This window comes from Sciurus carolinensis, chromosome 8 (assembly GCF_902686445.1).
Source record: "Sciurus carolinensis chromosome 8, mSciCar1.2, whole genome shotgun sequence".
NCBI classification, from domain to species: Eukaryota; Metazoa; Chordata; class Mammalia; order Rodentia; family Sciuridae; genus Sciurus; species Sciurus carolinensis.
In genome coordinates, this window is record NC_062220.1 from 146,279,834 (window position 1) to 146,297,402 (window position 17,569).

The 17,569-nt window shown below is 50.7% G+C and overlaps 1 protein-coding gene across 12 annotated transcripts in view; it reads left to right on the forward strand.

The window, feature by feature from the left end:
- The window catches only part of P2rx7 (purinergic receptor P2X 7), a 51,479-nt gene that overhangs the window by 10,081 nt on the left and 23,829 nt on the right, over positions 1 to 17,569 (forward strand). For 4 of the 12 annotated variants that reach the window (XM_047560162.1, XM_047560164.1, XM_047560163.1 and 1 more), the window contains exons 2-5: positions 8,548 to 8,922; positions 12,227 to 12,395; positions 13,429 to 13,497; positions 16,734 to 16,806. In XM_047560162.1, the coding sequence (XP_047416118.1) occupies positions 8,807 to 8,922; positions 12,227 to 12,395; positions 13,429 to 13,497; positions 16,734 to 16,806 (427 nt within the window). In that variant the 5' untranslated portion in view covers positions 8,548 to 8,806. Of the gene's footprint in view, positions 1 to 8,547; positions 8,923 to 9,695; positions 12,053 to 12,226; positions 12,396 to 13,428; positions 13,498 to 16,733; positions 16,807 to 17,569 lie in introns of those variants that run through there. The other 8 variants (XM_047560167.1, XM_047560166.1, XM_047560171.1 and 5 more) reach the window with 4 other exon arrangements.

The window sequence follows — 17,569 nt, forward strand, 5'->3', positions numbered from 1 at the left end:
GTTTCCTCTGTTGATCTCTGCTCCCGGAGATCAGAAGGAGCATCTCGCTGCTCCACCTGTTAACCTAGGTACCTATTTAAAAGATAACTCCCACAGAAAATGTTTTTTTCCCCACTTTTTAAAAAATTTGTTCCAATTAGTTTTACATGACAGTAGAATGCACCTTGACCCATCATACATAAATGGAGTGTAATTTCTCATTCTTCTAGTTGCACATGATGTAGAAGCACACCAACCATGTAGTCATATATGTACATAGGGTAATAATGTCTGATTCATTCTACTATCCTTCCTACACCCACAGCCCCTCCCCTCCCTTCATTCCCCTCTACCAAATCCAAAGTAACTCTGTTCTTCCCTAGCTGCCCACCCCTATTGTGAATTGGCATCCGTATATCAGAGAAAACATTCAGCATTTACTTTTGGGGATTGGCTTATTTCACTTAGCTTGATATTCTCCAGCTCCATTCATTTACCAGCAAATGTCATACTTTCATTCTTTTTTAAGGCTCAGTAATATTCCATTGTGAATATATACCACATTTTCTTTACCCATTCATCTGTTGAAGGATACCTATGTTGGTTCCATAGTTTAGTTATTGTGAGTTGAGCTGCTAAAACATTGATGTGACTTTGTCACTGTAGTATGCTGATTTTAAGTCCTTTGGGTATAAAATGAGGAGTCAGATAACTAGGTCAAATGGTGGTTCTAGTCTAAGTTTTCTGAGGAATCTTCATACAGCTTTCCATAATGGTTGCCCCAAGTTGAAGTCCCACCAGCAATGTGTGAGTGGACATTTTCCCCACATCCTTGCCTTTCCCTTTATTGCTACTTGTATTCTTGATAATTGCCATTCTGACTGGAGTGAGATGAAATCTTAGCAGTTTTGATTTGCATTTCTCTAATTGTTAAGACATGATGAACATTTTTTCATATGTTTGTTGATTGGTTGTATTTCTTCTTCTGTGAGGTGTCTGTTCAGTTCCTTAGCCCATTTATTGATTGGGTTATTTTTTTTTTTTTTTGGTATTAAGTTTTTTGAGTTCTTTATAGATCCTGGAAATTAATGCTCTATCTGAGGTGTGGGTGGTAAAGATTTCCTCCCATTCTGTAGGCACTCTCTCCATGTTAGCGATTGTTTCCTTTGCCAAGAATCCATCCCATTTATTGATTCTTGTGCTTTGGGGTCTTGTTAAGGGAGTCAGGTCCGAGGCCGACATGGTGAAGGTTTGGGCCTCCTTTTCTTCTATTAGGTGCAGGGTCTGTTCTAGTGCCTAAGCCTTTGAGTTGAGTTTCGTGCAGGGTGAGAGATACGGGTTTAATTTTATACTCTTTTATTTAAAAATATAAAATTGAAGAAAAAGTACTGCTGATTGCTCCGTTCCTCTTTGTTAATGGAGTGTCTCAGAACGTTTCACCACAGGGGGTCTCGTGGCATGCAGCTTGGGAATGCTGCCTTCAGTCGCACTGTGAGGCCTTGAGCAGATGCGACCATGACTTGGTCACTGTGACGTGGCAGACCATGGAGCACTGGGACTGGGACAGGGAGTTGGCACCAGGGAGGACTGACCTGGACCACAGGCGGAGGTCCGGACAAGCCAAGCATTGCTTAGGAGAGAGCAGCTAGTGGTTGGGCTCTTGGACTGAAAGGCCAAGACCCAGGCTAAGGAGTAAGTGGGGCCTCGGTTTCAAGCATGGCGTACCAGGCAGGGGCTGGCCACGGGAGAAGTAAGGCAAGAGCCTGATCAACTTCTCACTCTCTTCCAACCAAGTCCATGTCTGGAGCTGAAGGCGGGGAGGCAGCTCCAAGAGCATCTGGCAGCTCCAGCTTGCAGGGCTGCAGGATCATGGGACAGGATGCTGTCAGTCAGGGTTTGGGGTAGTAAGTGACAAAAACCGAACTCAAGTTAATCACAACGCCACCATGGAGGATTTATTGGATCATGGAACTGGGCAATCAAAGAGATGGGGCTGTCCTCAGACATGAAGGAACATGAACTTAAACTAGGTCACTGGGATGGGTCTCTCTACCCATATCTATTTGGCTCTACAGATGCTCCTTTGGCTTATGATAGAATTATGTCCTGAGAAACTCACTGAAAATTAAAAATATACTAAGTCCAAAATGCATTCCATACACCTGTCCTATTGAACACCTTAGCTTGGCAACACAGCACACCATACAGGTTAGTTGTTATCATGATTGCCACCTGTCTGGAGTTGAGGCTCATAGTCTCTGCTCAGCATCAAGAGAGAGTGCTCTGCCACATATCAGTAGCTCAGGGGGAAAAAATTGACATTAGAAATACAGTTTCCACTAAATGCCTGTTCACACCATTGTAAAGTCAAAAACTCATAAATCAAATCACTGGTAAGTTGGGATCACGTACGTGGCTTCCTTCCTGATGAGGCTAAGTAGCGCGATAGCACATTCATATCCTCACATCCTCTCCAGCAACTTCAGGGGAACAAACAAATCATTCCTGACAACTCTGGTACGAAAGTCCCAGGGAAGACTCTGATTGGTCAGATCTGAGTTAGGGGTCCCATCCCTAAACCAATAACTGTAGCTAAAGGAATGGTGTCATCTGAATGGCCAGCCTTGGGTCATGTGCTGGCTCCTGGGACAGGAATTAGGGAGAAGATGGCAGAGTGAGCCCTCCCTGAACCACTCCCAGTGGATTTGCCTTAGGAAAGAATTCTGCTACCAAAGAAATGGGAAGAGGATTTGGAGAGGGTCCACACGAAAAAACAAAATATATATTACAAGGTCGTTTTAAAAGCCGGAAATTCAGGGGACTCTGAAGACTACTTCTGTAGTCCTACAGTGGCCTGTGGAGACTCTGCCTCCGGTCATTGTCATGGCTGGGCCCTTCGTATGCTTACCTCAGCCCCTTCTCAGTCTCACCGGGAGCCCTGCTCCCCACTAGCCCATGGGGGCTGCTGACTCACCCTGGTACTTGACCCCCAATTTGGTTTGCTAGTGACCACTGAGTTATTATCTAAACCAAGCCTCCTGTGAGAGGCTGGGCCTCCTCCAGCTGAGTAGAAGTGAGGCCACCACAGAGATAGAGGAAGCACCAGAAGCCAGGGAGGAGCAAATTCAATGCTGGCATGGCCTCTGTGACCCCTGGGGACAGAAAAACAAGGAGATTCACCACGTGCTCAACCCACCCTTGATTCTGGGTGAGCGGTTGAGTTTGCCGAGCCATGGGTTCAGACAAGGCCCACTTCAGGAGGAGACTCCTGTCGGAGGAGGAGAATCCCACCACGTGACACGGGGAACCAAGAGAACAGGAATTGCCAAGGTCTGGAAGCAAAACAGGAACAGCGGGAAGGAAGGAATGCTCCAGAACCTGGCGAGAGAGGAGGGCAGAGCAGGGGCCAGGGCGTGGAAAGAATTGGAATCTGATGCGGTGGCACGGGAAGCCTCTGCACAGCCTGACCGGGGAGTGGAGCCATCTCGTTCACGCATCTGAAGGCCACTGTGCTGAGTTGGATTGTGTTGGGACAAAGATGAGGTGTAGGGACCAGCGAGAGGCTGCTGGAGTCACCCAGAGGAGAAAATGGCGCTGGGCTGGGAGGGATGTCAGAGCCCGGAGGACGTGGGCCAAGTGGGGATGGGCTCCCGGGGTAGCACTGGTGGACTCGCTGGGAGGCGAAGGAAGACTCGGGATCCTGTGGGCGATGAGGACGGTGCCCTTTCTCCCATGTGCAAGACCTGGGAGAGGCGAGCTGCGGACTAACGCAGCATTGCTACGGGTGTCCAGCCAGCAGCTAAAATGCCCCACCTACTACGTTGGTCAGCATCCTTTTATTAATGTCTAATACCAAAGCAGTAAAAAAAAAAACTCTGGAAAACAATAAACAACAATGCCACAAAAGAGCATTGTACTTTAAAAAAAAAAAAAAGATTCAGTAATGAGGATGGAACCCAGGGCTGCTCTCCCCCTGACCTGCATCCCCATTGCTTTGAATTTCTTGCTTTGAGTCAGGGTCTTGCTAAGTTGCCGAGGCTGGCCTTGAACCTGAATTCTCCAGCCTCAGTGTTCTGAGTAGCTGGGAGTGCAGGCGAGCATCCCTATGCTTGGCAAGCGAGGTCCCTTCAAGGGAATGACTTTTATGAAAAGCTGCCTGGAGGACGTTTCCAATTTTGCTGCTCAATGGCAGAAGCTTCTGGATGAACAGGTTTCTGGGGATGGCAGCAACCCTGGCTCCCACCTGGGGCTGGACCCTCCCAGCCTTCCTGGGCCTTTAGCACAGCCCGAGAAGAGGATTATGGACCACGCGGATGTCAGTTGGCCAGAGTGTGCAGCACCTGAAACGGGAGGCCAGGGCGGGCTGGAGGTGGGCCCAGGCTGTGGACAGCCTTGAGCTCTGCCAGGTGCTGGGAGCAGGATGAGCTATCCCCACGCCTCCACATCTCACCGTGAAAATGTTCAAACACACAACGTTAGGGGTTCCGTACCCGCGGTTTCCTATTAGAGTGATCATCCTGCTTCACATGTAATAATACCTGCTGGGCACTGTGGGTGCTTGGCGTGTGCCAGGTTCTCTTGTTAACACGGGATGTGGGTTAGCCTATTTGACCCTTGCAGGTAATCCTGTAATGTGGGTTCTTGAAGTGAGTAATCGTGACTTGACCGGCCTGTGTTTGGAGAAATCCCACCTTCCGAGCTCCATCTCTCCGATAGAGGTTACAGCTGAATTTCCCAGCTTCCCTTGCAGCTAGGATGTAGCCTGAGACCCCAGCTTTTCAAATCTAAGTACCATGCAGCACTGCGGTATGCAGGGACCAACAGCGGGGGTGGGTATGAGCAGAATTCAAATAGGAACGTTAAGTATTGCCCTTTGACCTAGAAGCCCCTCCCTGCACCCCAGGTTTTAGCGGGTCCCGTTCTGTTCCTCTGTTGGCAGTGAGCTTCCCTGCGGATTACAGGGCATGTGAAGCTGTATTAACTTCTGTCTGTTACACGACAATGGGATCTAATGCAGCCCCACAGGTGGACAGCAAGATGTCAGGGCACTGAGTTCTTATCTGGAGATGAGGAAAAAGTCACCTCAGAGCCCATCGGCAGCTGGCAGAATTCAGTTCCTCAAGGCTGCAGGACTGACAGCTGTTTTCTCGCTGGCTGTTGGATCCTGCCTCCGACTGCGTTCCTCACCACGTGGCCCTCAAGCCTCCACGCAGTGCTTCACGTGCTTTCCTGGAACCAGGTGAAGAAAACGGTCTGCTTTTAAAGGACTCATGTGATTCTTTGGGGTCCAGAAAGCTGATCCTCTGGTTACAAGGTCAACTGAACCATACAACATAACCTAATCATGGGAGGAAAATATCCATCCTAGCTCAAGGTTCTGGGGAAGATGCAGGGTGTGCACACCAGGTTGCAGGACATCCTGGGGCCATCTTAGAATTCCGCCATCACAGGGGCAGAATGTGCCCATTCAACCCCTACAGTCCAAGTACCCAAGACACCACAATTTTCTTCCTGAGTGGCCTGAGTCTCTTTCCAAATTTATCCTCCTGAAAGCACACCACAGTGCCCACGAGCAGGCTTCTGGGCCCAGGGATAGCCAGTGGGCAACACTTGTAGGTGGAAGGCATGGAGGGAGTGTGGGCTTGTGGTCCGGGTCATCCACACACACACGTGTGTGTAGAAGGATCCAGAAGTAAGAAGTGGTGGACTGTGGGCCAGGAACCTCTTCCACCAGCACTTTTTGTTCCAGCACAGAATTCTAAAGAGCCTAAGAATTCTAAATCTGAATCTGGCCTTCTAGGTTGTAAGGCAGGTATATTTGTCAGGATAGATGAGCAAACTCATTTTAAAGTTTTTTATGGCTTTCAAATGTTTAAACATGTGGCGTATCGATCTGTGCTTATTCTCTTGCCCAGGTATAAGTTTCCTAAGGTTGCTGTAACAATTAAGCACCAATTTGGTTGCTTAAAACAACAGAAATTTATTCTTCCACAGTTCAGGGTGCCAGACATCCAAAATCAGTATCACTGCGCTGAAATCAAGATGTAAGCAGGGCCATAATCCCTCTAGAGGTCTCAAGGAAAATCTCTTCCTGGCCTCTTTAAGCTTCTGCTGTTTGCTGGTGTCCCTTGGCTTGTGGCCACATCACTCTAGTCCTCAAGACCAGCATCTTCCAATCGCTCTCTGCTCTGTCTTCCGGGACCTTCTGTGTGTGTCAGATCTCTCTGTGCGTCCCCCCCATGAGGACACGTGATGGCATTTAGGGTTCACCTGGATAAACCAGGATAAGCTCGCCCCTTAGTCATATCTACAGAGACTCTTTTCCCCGATAAGTTTCCAGGGGTTTGGACCCGATATCTTAAAGGCCATTATTCAGCACACTGTAGGAGGGTGACCTTGATGGCACCCCTGCAGGCAGCGCCAGGGACTGAGATCCGGCGCCCACTCCCACACACTGTTGGTATGAGCGGCTCCCACTTCGTGAGTTCCCACATGGGGGCTGGGCTGTGGCCGGCAGGAATCTTTTTCTAGAATAGTACCTGCTCCCTGGGTGTTGCTCCAGGCTGTGTAGTGTCTGAGCAAACCCGATTTCAGCCAGCCTAACATCCTTTAAAATCCCTTTTTCCTTTATTTCTTCACCATTTTATTGAGGTATAATTTACATATTGTAAAATTACTCATTTTAAGTATGTACTTCAATGACTTTATGTAAATTTATCAGGTTGTGCGACCATGGCCACAGGCCAGTTTCAGCTCATTTTGTCACCCCATTAGGACCCCTGGTGCCCATTGCCAGCCACTCCTGGCTCCCGTCCCCAGGGGTTGTCCATCCCAAGGCAACCGGCTGATTAACCCCCTGCCTCTATGAATCTGCCTTTTTAAGACAGTGCTTCTTCCTAAACGCTGCAGAGTGGACTCCATTGTTTAGAACTAGAAACGCTGCCCAATATAATTTTAGAAGAGGGAACAATGACTCAGAGAGTTCAGGTAACTCACCTGAGGTCACGAGGCTAACAAGAGGTAGACCAAGATGGGACCTGAGCACCTCACCGAGTCCTACTCTCACTAGAGCAGTGCAGAGAGGGGAGGGGACAGGGCAAGACTGCAGGGAGGGAGACCGTGTTGGGGACCACTGGTCCTCCAAGTGGGAGTGGGTGGAGACCTGGGCTGAGGAGGTGACAGCGGTCGAGGAGAAAGGTAGCTGAGAACTCTTAGGAGATTAGGACAGTATTTGTAATTGAGTGGATGAGGGAGATGAGGGACCAGAGTGTCCAGCAGTGGCCCGTGTTTCTGGCTTGGGCACTAATGACTGGTGGAATAATTTCCTGGGATAGGAGATGCGGGAGAAGGAGCCAATTTGGGGTAGCGAGTCCAGAACTGTGGCTGTAGATCTCCATGCCCAGCACACAGATGGAAAGTGGAACTTGGAAGAAGCTGCAGCCGACCAGCAGGAGAAGAGGCAGATGAGAAAACAAGACGCCCTCCGACAGGCCACGGGCAGCACTGACCTTCACGGGTTGGGAGCACGGAAGTCCCAAGAGGATCTTGAGAATGGAAACCACAGAGGTTCAAAGAAGTTGGGGGAATGTGGATTCTTGGAAGTTAAGGGAAGAGGAGGAAAGTGGTATCTGGTCACCGGAGTCAGCTGCCTCTGAGAGTTGTGCAGCCACCTCAGGAAGATCAGGCCCCGGCCATGTCTGTGGGATTGAGTGGAAATGACTTGGCAAGGGAGGCCCTGGAGAAGCAGTGGGGGTGGGAGCCAGACTGGGGGGGCGAAGGAGTGAACAGGGACTCGGAAATGGATGTGGTGACTCACTCTTTCAGAAGGCTGGCTACAGGGGAGCAGAGAGGCATCGGTGGTGGTACAGAAACGTGGGACTGCACGAGGGTTTATTTTTAAGATGAGAAGTGATATTTAAATGCAGATGGTGAAGAAACAGGAGAAGAGGGGAAGTGGATGGGAACAAGTGGAAATCATCGTCATCATAGTTATGTTTACAGTCACCAACTAGCAACCACCAGAATGTCTGTTCTGGGACTGCTCTGATGGTTACGCTTTTTGTTTTTTTGGTACTGGGGAGTGAACCCAGGGGTGCTTAACCACTGAGCCACACCCCCAACCCTTTCTTGTATACTTTATTTAGAGACAGGGTCTCACTGAGTACTTAGGGCCTGGCTCAGCTGCTGAGGCTGGCTTTGAACTCGAAATCTCCCTGCCTGAGCTGCTGGGATTACAGGCGAGCACCACCATGCCCCGCTGTTAGACCTCTGTACACAGAGCCAGACCCTGTCCCCTCCGTAGTCCTGAGGCCTTCCTGCACCTCACACGCTCCAGACTGCTCACATCTCTCCTCTCTGCTGCACTAACATCCCCGATCCCTCTGGCCAGCACCCCCTCCCGCTGTCCACCTCAGCCAAGCCCCCGTGGCCACCATCGGGTTTGTCGAGAGCCTCTTCAAAGGCGGTGTGCCCACCCCTCCTTTGCTGGTGGAAGCATGGTCCTCTGTGGTCTGATGAGGGAGTCGAGCTGCCCATGTGCACACCCTTTGACCGCATGTTTATCCTCAGGAGCTAGTGCCTGGGTGTGAGAAGATGGAGAAGATACTTGTGTGAGCTTTCCTGGTGACATGGGCAGACGGTGGACAGTGAGTACAGTGGTCAGGCCCTGGGCTGGGCATGGGTTAAGCAGATGTGAAAGCAGTTCACCTGCAGGGCTCTCCTTTCACTTTGGAGTTACCTTTGCTCTGGAAACCCAGGCCCTGTAAGCTGGAGGCAGACTTGGCTGAGAGGCACTTCTTCCCTGCCCAGCTCCAAGAACCGTCTCGCCATGCTGGCCAGGGGCCAGCTGTGTGGGTATAATTCTGTGAGAGTCCTCCGCATTCACAGCGTGTGGATTGGGACTCTGAAGAACGTCTTCCTGGTGGGCACCTGCATCTACATCTGGTGAGTCAGGCTGTGCGCCAGCCCAAGGGCCACACAGCCAGCTCCCTCCACCTCCCCCTGCCTGCCACTCCGTGTCCTCCTCTTCAGCAGGAATTGCCTGTGAGAGGCCCTGGGATGGCCCTGGCTTTTCTCATGTCAGCTGTCTTCTTCAGCCAGATTCTCCCCACCTCTGTCTTACCTAACATCCTTCCAGGCCCAGTTAAATCCCCTGCTCCTCATGCTATGTGTGTTCCAGGGACCAATGGCTTTGCCTGCCAGAGAATACACAGACCTGTAGCTTCTTAGAGCTGGAAGGTCATGGGGATTAGTGAGCCAAGAGTTATCTGTCCACTCAGGGACTAAAACCCAGGTCCAGAGGAACGATGCGGCTTGTCTGAGTCACCAAGCTAGGGCAAGAGACGGTCATGAGAATATTCCTTCCAAAGGGCAGAATACTGTCAACTCTCTTTCCTTCCCTCTTTTTTCTTTGACAAAGCTCTGGCACATTTTAATTCCTAAAATTTACATTTTCCTCACGATCCAAAGACAGGTTTCTGATAATGAGAGGGTCGGGTTCTATTAAAGCTGATCTAGAATGTGTTGCACATTCTGGAATGAACACAAGAGATCAGCATTGAACCCCCCAGATGGCGGGTCAAACAGACCCAGTGTTGTTCTGGGACAGTATTGCCATATCCAACTCAAAAACAGATGGTTACATTATCATGTGTGTGTTCTAGGGCTGGCGGGGGGGGGGGGGATGTATCGCTGATCAGAGGTCATCCCTGTCACACGTGCTGATTGGTCCCAAATCTGGATCACTAGCCCCAACATAATTTTCCCCAATATCTTCCTTCTTTTTTGTATTAATTTTTGGCAGTACTGAGCATTTAACCCGGGGTCTCGAGCATGCTAGGCAGGCACTCCTCCCTTGAGCTACATCCCCAGTCCTTGATGATCTTTCTCTCTAAATGAATAACGTAGCACCCAGGTGCAACCCTGTGACTTAAGAAATAAAATGTTAGTGACCCAGTTCTGCTCCCTGCCAACCCATCCATCACCCCATTCTTTCCTCTCTCCTTATAAACATCATCCTAGATGTGGCGTTTGTATTCCCTCGTTTGTTTTGATAGCTCTACAGACATATGTCAATGTCTGTAAAAATATGTAGTTTTTACCTTTCTTTATTGAGGCAAAATTCATAGAACATAAAATTAACCATGTTAAAGTGAACAACTCCATGGCATTTAGTGCATTCACCATGTTTACAACCACCACCTCTGTTTGGTTCCCGAATACTTCCATTGCCTTACAAGGGAATACCATATTCAATAGCTGTTACTCCTCATTTCTCCCTCCCCCACCCGCTGGCAAGCACCAATCTACTCTGTCTCTATGGATTTACCTTTTCTGGATATTTCACATAGAAAGGGAATCATAGGCTATGACCTTTTGTGTCTGGCTTCTTTCGCTTAGCAGACAATGTCCTTGAGGTTTATCCACATTTTAACATGTATCAGTACTTCATTCTTTTTTATGACTAATTAATATTCCATTGTACCTATAGACCATATTTTGTCTATCCATTCATCTGTTGATGAACATTTGGGTTATTTCCACCTTTTGGCTTTCTGTACAAGTATTTGTGTGAGTAGTCGGCATTGCTTTGGAGTTCTTCAAGTTTTATATCATACTGCAGCTTGCTTTGTTTGCTCAGCAAATTTATTATATTACTTCCATGTTGACCTAGCAGCTTTAGACAACTCATTTTTCACTGCTGCGGAGCATTCCACTGTGAATCCACCAATTTATTTATCTATTCAATGTTTGAGAACATTTAGGGTATTTCCAGTTTTCCTTCTCACAGTGCTGCCTGAACATTCATCCAAGGTAACTCCTCGGACCCACATGTGACAGTTTCTCTGGGGCAGATACCTCACAGTGACGTTGCTGGGCCCTAGAGAACGCCTTTTTCCAAATGTACTTGCTGTGGCCAAGTATGAGCTGTCTTTTCGTGAGTCTCTTGGTGGTTCTCACCCCTGGCTGTGCCTTAGTCACCTGAGGAACATTTAAGAACTATATGGGTATCTAAATAACCACCCTGGCCTGTCTAAATCAGCCTCCAGGGGCAGAACTGGAGAGCCTCCATTCTGGAAGCTCCCTGGGTGATTTCACTGCTCAGCCAAGGTTGAGAATAGCTGGGAGCGTGTCATTGTCTACTGTATTTTGGCCTCCCAAGGTCAGCTCATAGTGGGCAACTCTGGACTTAGGCTTACGTCCTGAGAATTTCACTCAGGGGCTGGGCAGAGAGAAGGGACAAAACAAATAGATGCTGAATGTGTGAACAAAGCATTTGAAATACACTTTTAATTATTCAGGGCAATAAGAGACATGAGAACACGGGGAATCAACCCAGGACGTAGGCATGCTAAGCCAGGGTCCCACCACTGAACGATATCCTCAGCCCTTTTTTAAAAAATTATTTTGAGACAGGGTATTGATAAGTTGCCCAGGTCGGCCTTAAACTAGCAACCCTCCTGCCTCAGCCTCTAGAGTGGCTGGGGTTACAGGTGTGTGCCACTGCACCAGACAGAACCTACCATTTTTAATTATTAAGCCCACTTTCTCCTTCCACCCTCCCCGCCCCTGCCAGTAGGGTTGGCTCTGGGCAAAATGTAGACTGATCGTGGACCTCAGTTCGGCCACGATCTGTGTGACTTTGGGCAGGTTCCTTCACCTCTCTGAGCCCATTCGCTTACCTACAAACGAGTGATGATTCCAGTAACTATCTCATATTGTTGAGAGAATTTTAAAAGTTGATGCATTTAAAGAACGTGGCATACAGTAAAGAGGAGCTGCTGTTATCGACGTTACTCATAAAGCAGGTGGGTTTCTGAAAGCAGGCTGCTGACCTGCCAGACACAGTCTTAGGTAGGAAAGTGCTGACATGTTACTGAGCCCAGGACAAAGGTGGTGAAGCAAGGCGGAGCCGTGTTACCCAAGAAGCTGTCTTATTAACGAAGGTTTATCTTAGGTGATAGTAAAGAAGGGATGGGGCAATTGTTTTCTGCAGCGAGCATTCACCACGCACCACGTACTAGAGGGAGTTTGCACACAGGACCTCGTTTGAGCCTTACAACCATCCCATGTGGTAGGTATGGCTGTTGCTCCCATTTTGCAGAGAGGGAAAGTGAGTCACCAAGAAGCAGGTCACCCAGCAGGGCTAGCGTTTGAAAGGATGTGACCTTCAGGGCCTGTATCCCACACCACGGCACCAGGCCCCCCTGGAGAAAGTCACTGATACCTTTCTGTGTCTGCCACTTAGCTTCGCTTTGGTGAGTGACAAGCTGTACCAGCGGAAAGAGCCTGTCATCAGCTCTGTGCACACCAAGGTGAAAGGGATAGCGGAGGTGAAGGAGGAGGTCGTGGCGGACGGGATGAAGCGCTTGGTGCGGACAGTCCTGGACACTGCGGATTACACCTTCCCTCTGCAGGTGAGCATCCCTGGAAACTGTCACCAGAGCCTCATGCCCTTCCCCAGGGACCTACAAGCCCACTCCAGAAAAATGAATGTTGGCCCTATTTTAAAAAGCTCCGTGAAAATCCCTACTGAGAAAACCTAAAAATTGCAATCTGCTGACCCAGATCCAGCAGCTCAAAGAAGACGGTTCTTTGCTCTATCAAGTCCTACTGGGTTTCTCAAAATAGCAGCGTGTCCTGGCGCATTTCAAACACGAGCTGATTCCCTCACGCTCGCTCGCTCCATGTATACTGACGTCTCCTCCTCCTTGGCTCTGCAGAAGCCAGGCCGCCATGGCAGCAAGGTCTGCCGCAGTCCCAGAGGCAAATAGAAATTGCCACCTCGGGGGTGCCAGCCCTTCTGCATTGTCTCTGTGACCTTTGTCACCCAAAGATCTCCAGGAAGTCATTCTTGGGAACATTTATACCCTTTATGCCAAAGAAGGATGTAGGTAAGAAAGGACAGGTGTGGGTCACAGGGAACAGGCACGTGACTTCTCAGCTTACAGGAGACTGGAAGTACGGTTATCACAAAGGAGAAATTACAGAGGGGTTGGGATGCCCGGGAACAGACGGGGGACAAGAGGAACAAAAGGGCATGTTTGCAGCCCAGCGCCATCTGCTTGTTTCTAGCTGTGGGTTGTTAAAATCCGGCCCTCGCCCTGCTGGCAGGACGCCCTATTGCCCTTTCATTAAAGTCCTGGAGAACTGAACAGCCTGCCTCCGCCTCCCAGGTCTCCTGAGTCTCCGATTAATGGGGTTTTACTGTGTCAAGAGACTGAATCGGCCACTTTTGAGGCTGGATTGGAAAATCCTCTGTGTGAATGTTCCCTGGCTCCCCCTCGGCCCAGCAGGATGGCTCCTCCAGCTTTGCCCTCGAGCCCCCCACACGTTCCTCATGCCCACGGACCCTGGTTTCCAGAAGCTTGGAAGGGTATGCCGGGTGCTCAGCAAGTGGGTTACTGTGGTCGAGTTGTTCAGTCCCCGGCTCCTGCTTTTCCTCTGCAGGGGAACTCCTTCTTTGTGATGACGAACTTTCTTAAGACAGAAGGCCAAGAGCAGCGGTTGTGCCCTGAGGTAAGGAGGGGAGCCGTGGGGATGGATTTATTAAGAGTTCCTGGGGGAGACAGGTCAGAGGAGGCAGCAAGGGGGATGGTCCTGGATGTATTTGGCCCACAGATGTCCACTGATCACCTGCCTCTTGTGTGAGGAAAAGGTCGGAAAAGCATGCGGGTCTCTCTGCGAAGCTGCCAGATCTTTGCCTGTCTCTCTGGGTCTCCAGCTGCGGTGGACTGGAGACCTGCTCTTTCCCTCCATAGCTTCCTGGGATCGCCAAACAACCTGATTCTTGGCATTTGCGAGGCTCACAGATTCTGCCAGGGTCCACCGTGAACTGTCCGCAGGGCGGGTCCCAGGGAACAGTGCCAAGCGGCTCCAGTTGGCCCGTTCACCCCACTTCTTCGGTTTCAGTTTCTGTATCAGGCCTCCGCCCTCACCACCCCACAGTCTTTCCACCTCAGCTCTTGACCTTCCCTACCTGCCCCTGGAAAACGTCCTCCATCAAACCTTCACAGGGCCTGCTCTGTTCAGTAAGATGAACCGGCTGTTCTTAAGTTCATCTGCACCAATGAGTCACCACTAGGCCTTGCCTGTTCCTCCCCCTCTGGTGACATACCTGTGCCTTACCGGGGACCATTCCCAATGGTGGCCATGTTTCCACAGGCCCTCTGCCTGTGGGCAGAAGCAGCCTGGTTCTGGGTCTTGCTCACCCATCCCTCTGGCCACGAGGCCTAGTTTTCTCAGTGTTTAGAAATTCCCAGTACAAGTGCTCTCTCCTTGTATAGTCTTTGTCACCTTTGTACCCAAACTTGGGACCAAATTGACGTTCCCTTGGTGTCTATGTCAGTGATACTCCCCCTGCAGAGGCCTCTGGAATTCACGCCCCAGCCACCCGCCAGCGCCCTGCTACTCTGATGAAGCAGCCGCAGCCAGCCCGCTAGGCCCGCCCTTCCTCCGCCTGCCCAGCAGCGTCCAGTCTCCAGGCCTGTCGGGAGCCCTGGTTCTCCTTTGCCCTGTGTTCTGGTCACCTCTAGGTCTCACTCTACCCCGACGTATACACAAAAATGCTCTTCAAGTTACTGAGACTTGCAAGAAGTTAAGGACAGCTCAGAGGGGAAGGGGCTGGGCTCAGACGCAGGCTGCCAACTGTTCACAACCTGACTTATTGGCCTGGTGGCTGTGTGGGTGACTTCACTCCTCTGTGCCTCGGTGTGTTCATCCAAGAAAGGGGCCACTAACAAAACCTCACTCCCGGGGTTGCTGCAACAAGTGAGCAAACCCGTGACGTGCCTGAGACAAGACACTCCAAACCACGCTGTGAGGGGTCAAAGGGTTCCTCGCCCCAGATAGGAGGCCCAGGAAGCTCTCTGGGACTTTAACCAGCTGGCTCGGGTCAGTGTAAGGAGACATTTGCCTCCTCTCCTTGCACATCAACACCCACTCTATCCCTGGTCATCGCAGGGAACGTGGCTGAGCCCTCGGTGCGCGGGGTCCTATACTTGTTCCAGTTATCTGTTCAAACCATTCTGAACCTGGTGGGCTTTTCAAAGCCCTGTGTGACACTCAGTTCAGCGGTGGCTTGAGCTCAGCCAGTTCCTCTGCTGGTCTCACTTGGGGTCTTCTCTCTGGAGGGTCTGTCCACATGCTCTCTCTAGCAGCGCGGTGACTTAACAGCAGCACAGGGTTCCCAAAGCCCAAACCCAGCAGGTTCCAGGCCCTCTGAAGGCTGACCCTTGAACTGGTTCTGCTGCTTCCTGCTGGCCCTGCAGCCAGGGTCATCCAGCCTCCAAGGGGAATGAAGAGGTGGGAATGCTCCACTTCTTAGCCTGGACAGTGACCAAGAACTTGTGGCCGTCTTTAATCCACGAAACAATCACAAAAGAGAATAAAAGCAATTTTTTTCTTAATTTTACAATTTATTCTGGAAAGCAAAATTGAATCGATTTATATTCTTTCCTGAGACCTCTTTGCAGTTGATCATGGAAACATAACTGTCCCTGAGCCACAGAAGATGATCATTCATTCATTTACTCCATGATCATCGGACCTACTATGTGTCAGCCAAAGACATGACCCAGGCTTTGTGGTTCAAGGGTTCACCTTTAATGAAGGGTACATATCTTAAGTGGGGGGCGGTCAAAAGGAGGAAAAGCCGGGGGCCTAGAGGGCGACAGAAGGGCAACCTGGGAAGGAGAGAGAACGTGGCGGAGTTTGAAAAGCACAAGCAGAGCTCACTGAGCAGCACACGTGCGGAGGCCTTTCTTTCGTAACTGCTTTGATCCTCACAGTGACTATGTAGACAAACCCTTTTACAGATGAGGAAACTGAGGCTGAGGGAGCAGCTGTCACTGAAGCCAGGTGTACCTGGGTCCTTGCCCTCGGTTTTGGAAGAAGCCACAAACCGCCCAGGGGGCCTTGAGCAGAGGCTGTTTCACACCTGTGTCGTGTTCCAACCTCCCGCAGACTGGCCGTCGCTCCTGCTTCCTGCAGAGCAAAGGATTCGCCCAGACCAAATCATCTTGCTTCCCCTCCTAACCGTGTCCTTCTGCCCTGAGATACGACTGACCTCATTTCTCTGGCCAGGAGAGCGTGCTGGCTCATGTCCCTTGTTTCTACATTGCCTGCTGCATCTTGGCGCCTGTCTGTGTTGCTCAGTTCTGAGCCACAGGGCCACCTGGGCCGGGCCACCTGCTCTCCACCTGTAGGGCCATCCCTGAAGGTGGCCCCTGGCTGCCCGACACCTGCTGTTCGCATTCTTATTTGGTTTCATTTTTATTGAGTCATCATTCACGGACCACAAAGCCCCCCACTTTAAAGCAACAACTTGGTGCTTTTTATTCCTTGCAGCACCGTACAGCCATCCCCACTGATTCCAGGACACTTCCGTCACCCCGAACGAAATCTCATCCCCAGTTACAACCAGACCACTCCTTCCTCCCCCTGTGCCTGGCAGCCACCAAGCTGCTTCCTGTCCCTATGGCTCTGCCTGTTCAGACATTTCCTATAGTCTTTTTGTGTCTGGTTTCTTTATATTAGTGTCATTTTCCAGGTTCATGCGTGACGTGGCGTGTCTGCTTCATTCCTTCTTACGGCTGAGTCCACAGAGGAGCGTACCTGTGTCATGTGTCCATTCACCTCTGGTGGCCATGTGGCCTGCATATGCTCCCTGGCCCGCTGTGAGCACTCACGTGCGGGTTTCTGCGCGGCAGACACTGGCTTCTCCGTGTCTCAATGACATGTCCTTCTCCCTGCAGTATCCCACGCGCAGGACTCTCTGTTCTTCTGACCGGGGCTGTAAAAAGGGATGGATGGACCCGCAAAGCAAAGGTACCTTCTGGGTTTTTCCTTGGTGTCCCGGGGGGTGGTCTGGCATTTTGGTGACATTCACAGTGCCCCATTTGGGTCCTCAGCCTCTGGCTCTCGACTGCCTTCTTCCACCACCACTGAGCCATAGGTGAGCCTGTCTGCCCTGGGCCTAGGCCCTGTCCCAAACAGACTAGCTGCAGCCTGGGGACTGGACCCAACTTCCCAGCCAGAGAAGCTCCTTGAAACCAGGCATGTCCAGGATCTGACGGGTGAAAAATCACCCGGCCCCTCACATCATCTGGGTCTTCTGAGCTTGCTCCCCGAGTGTCTCCGATGGTGGAGGAACTCGAACTCCCCGGGAACCTGGGCACAAAACCAGTGCTCACCTGGAAAATCTCCTGTTTTAACTTAAAAAAGGCATCGGACAATGTGACAAAAAATACCACAAAAGATAATTGTGAAAAACCAGTCAGTGGTTATGATGCACGTGCTCCCAGAGGCGTTGGAAGGTGGCCTTCTATCCATCACCCGTCACCATGTTCCTCCCGGGGCAGGCTGTGTGCCCCACGGGGGACCCAGATGCCCATCAGGGGAGCCAAATTCTAGTCCACTTGTGCCCGGGAGAGGGGACACCGATCAGCTCGCGGCTCAGGCATCTTTTCTCGTACGGAAGCCAAGGGCTGATGGTCCCCAGATCTTCCTGTGCCGTCTGGTCCTCTCTAAAGGGCTCACTGTCCGGCACCCTGCTCGTCTGCTTTGCCTGGTGGCGAGGATGGGCTCCCAG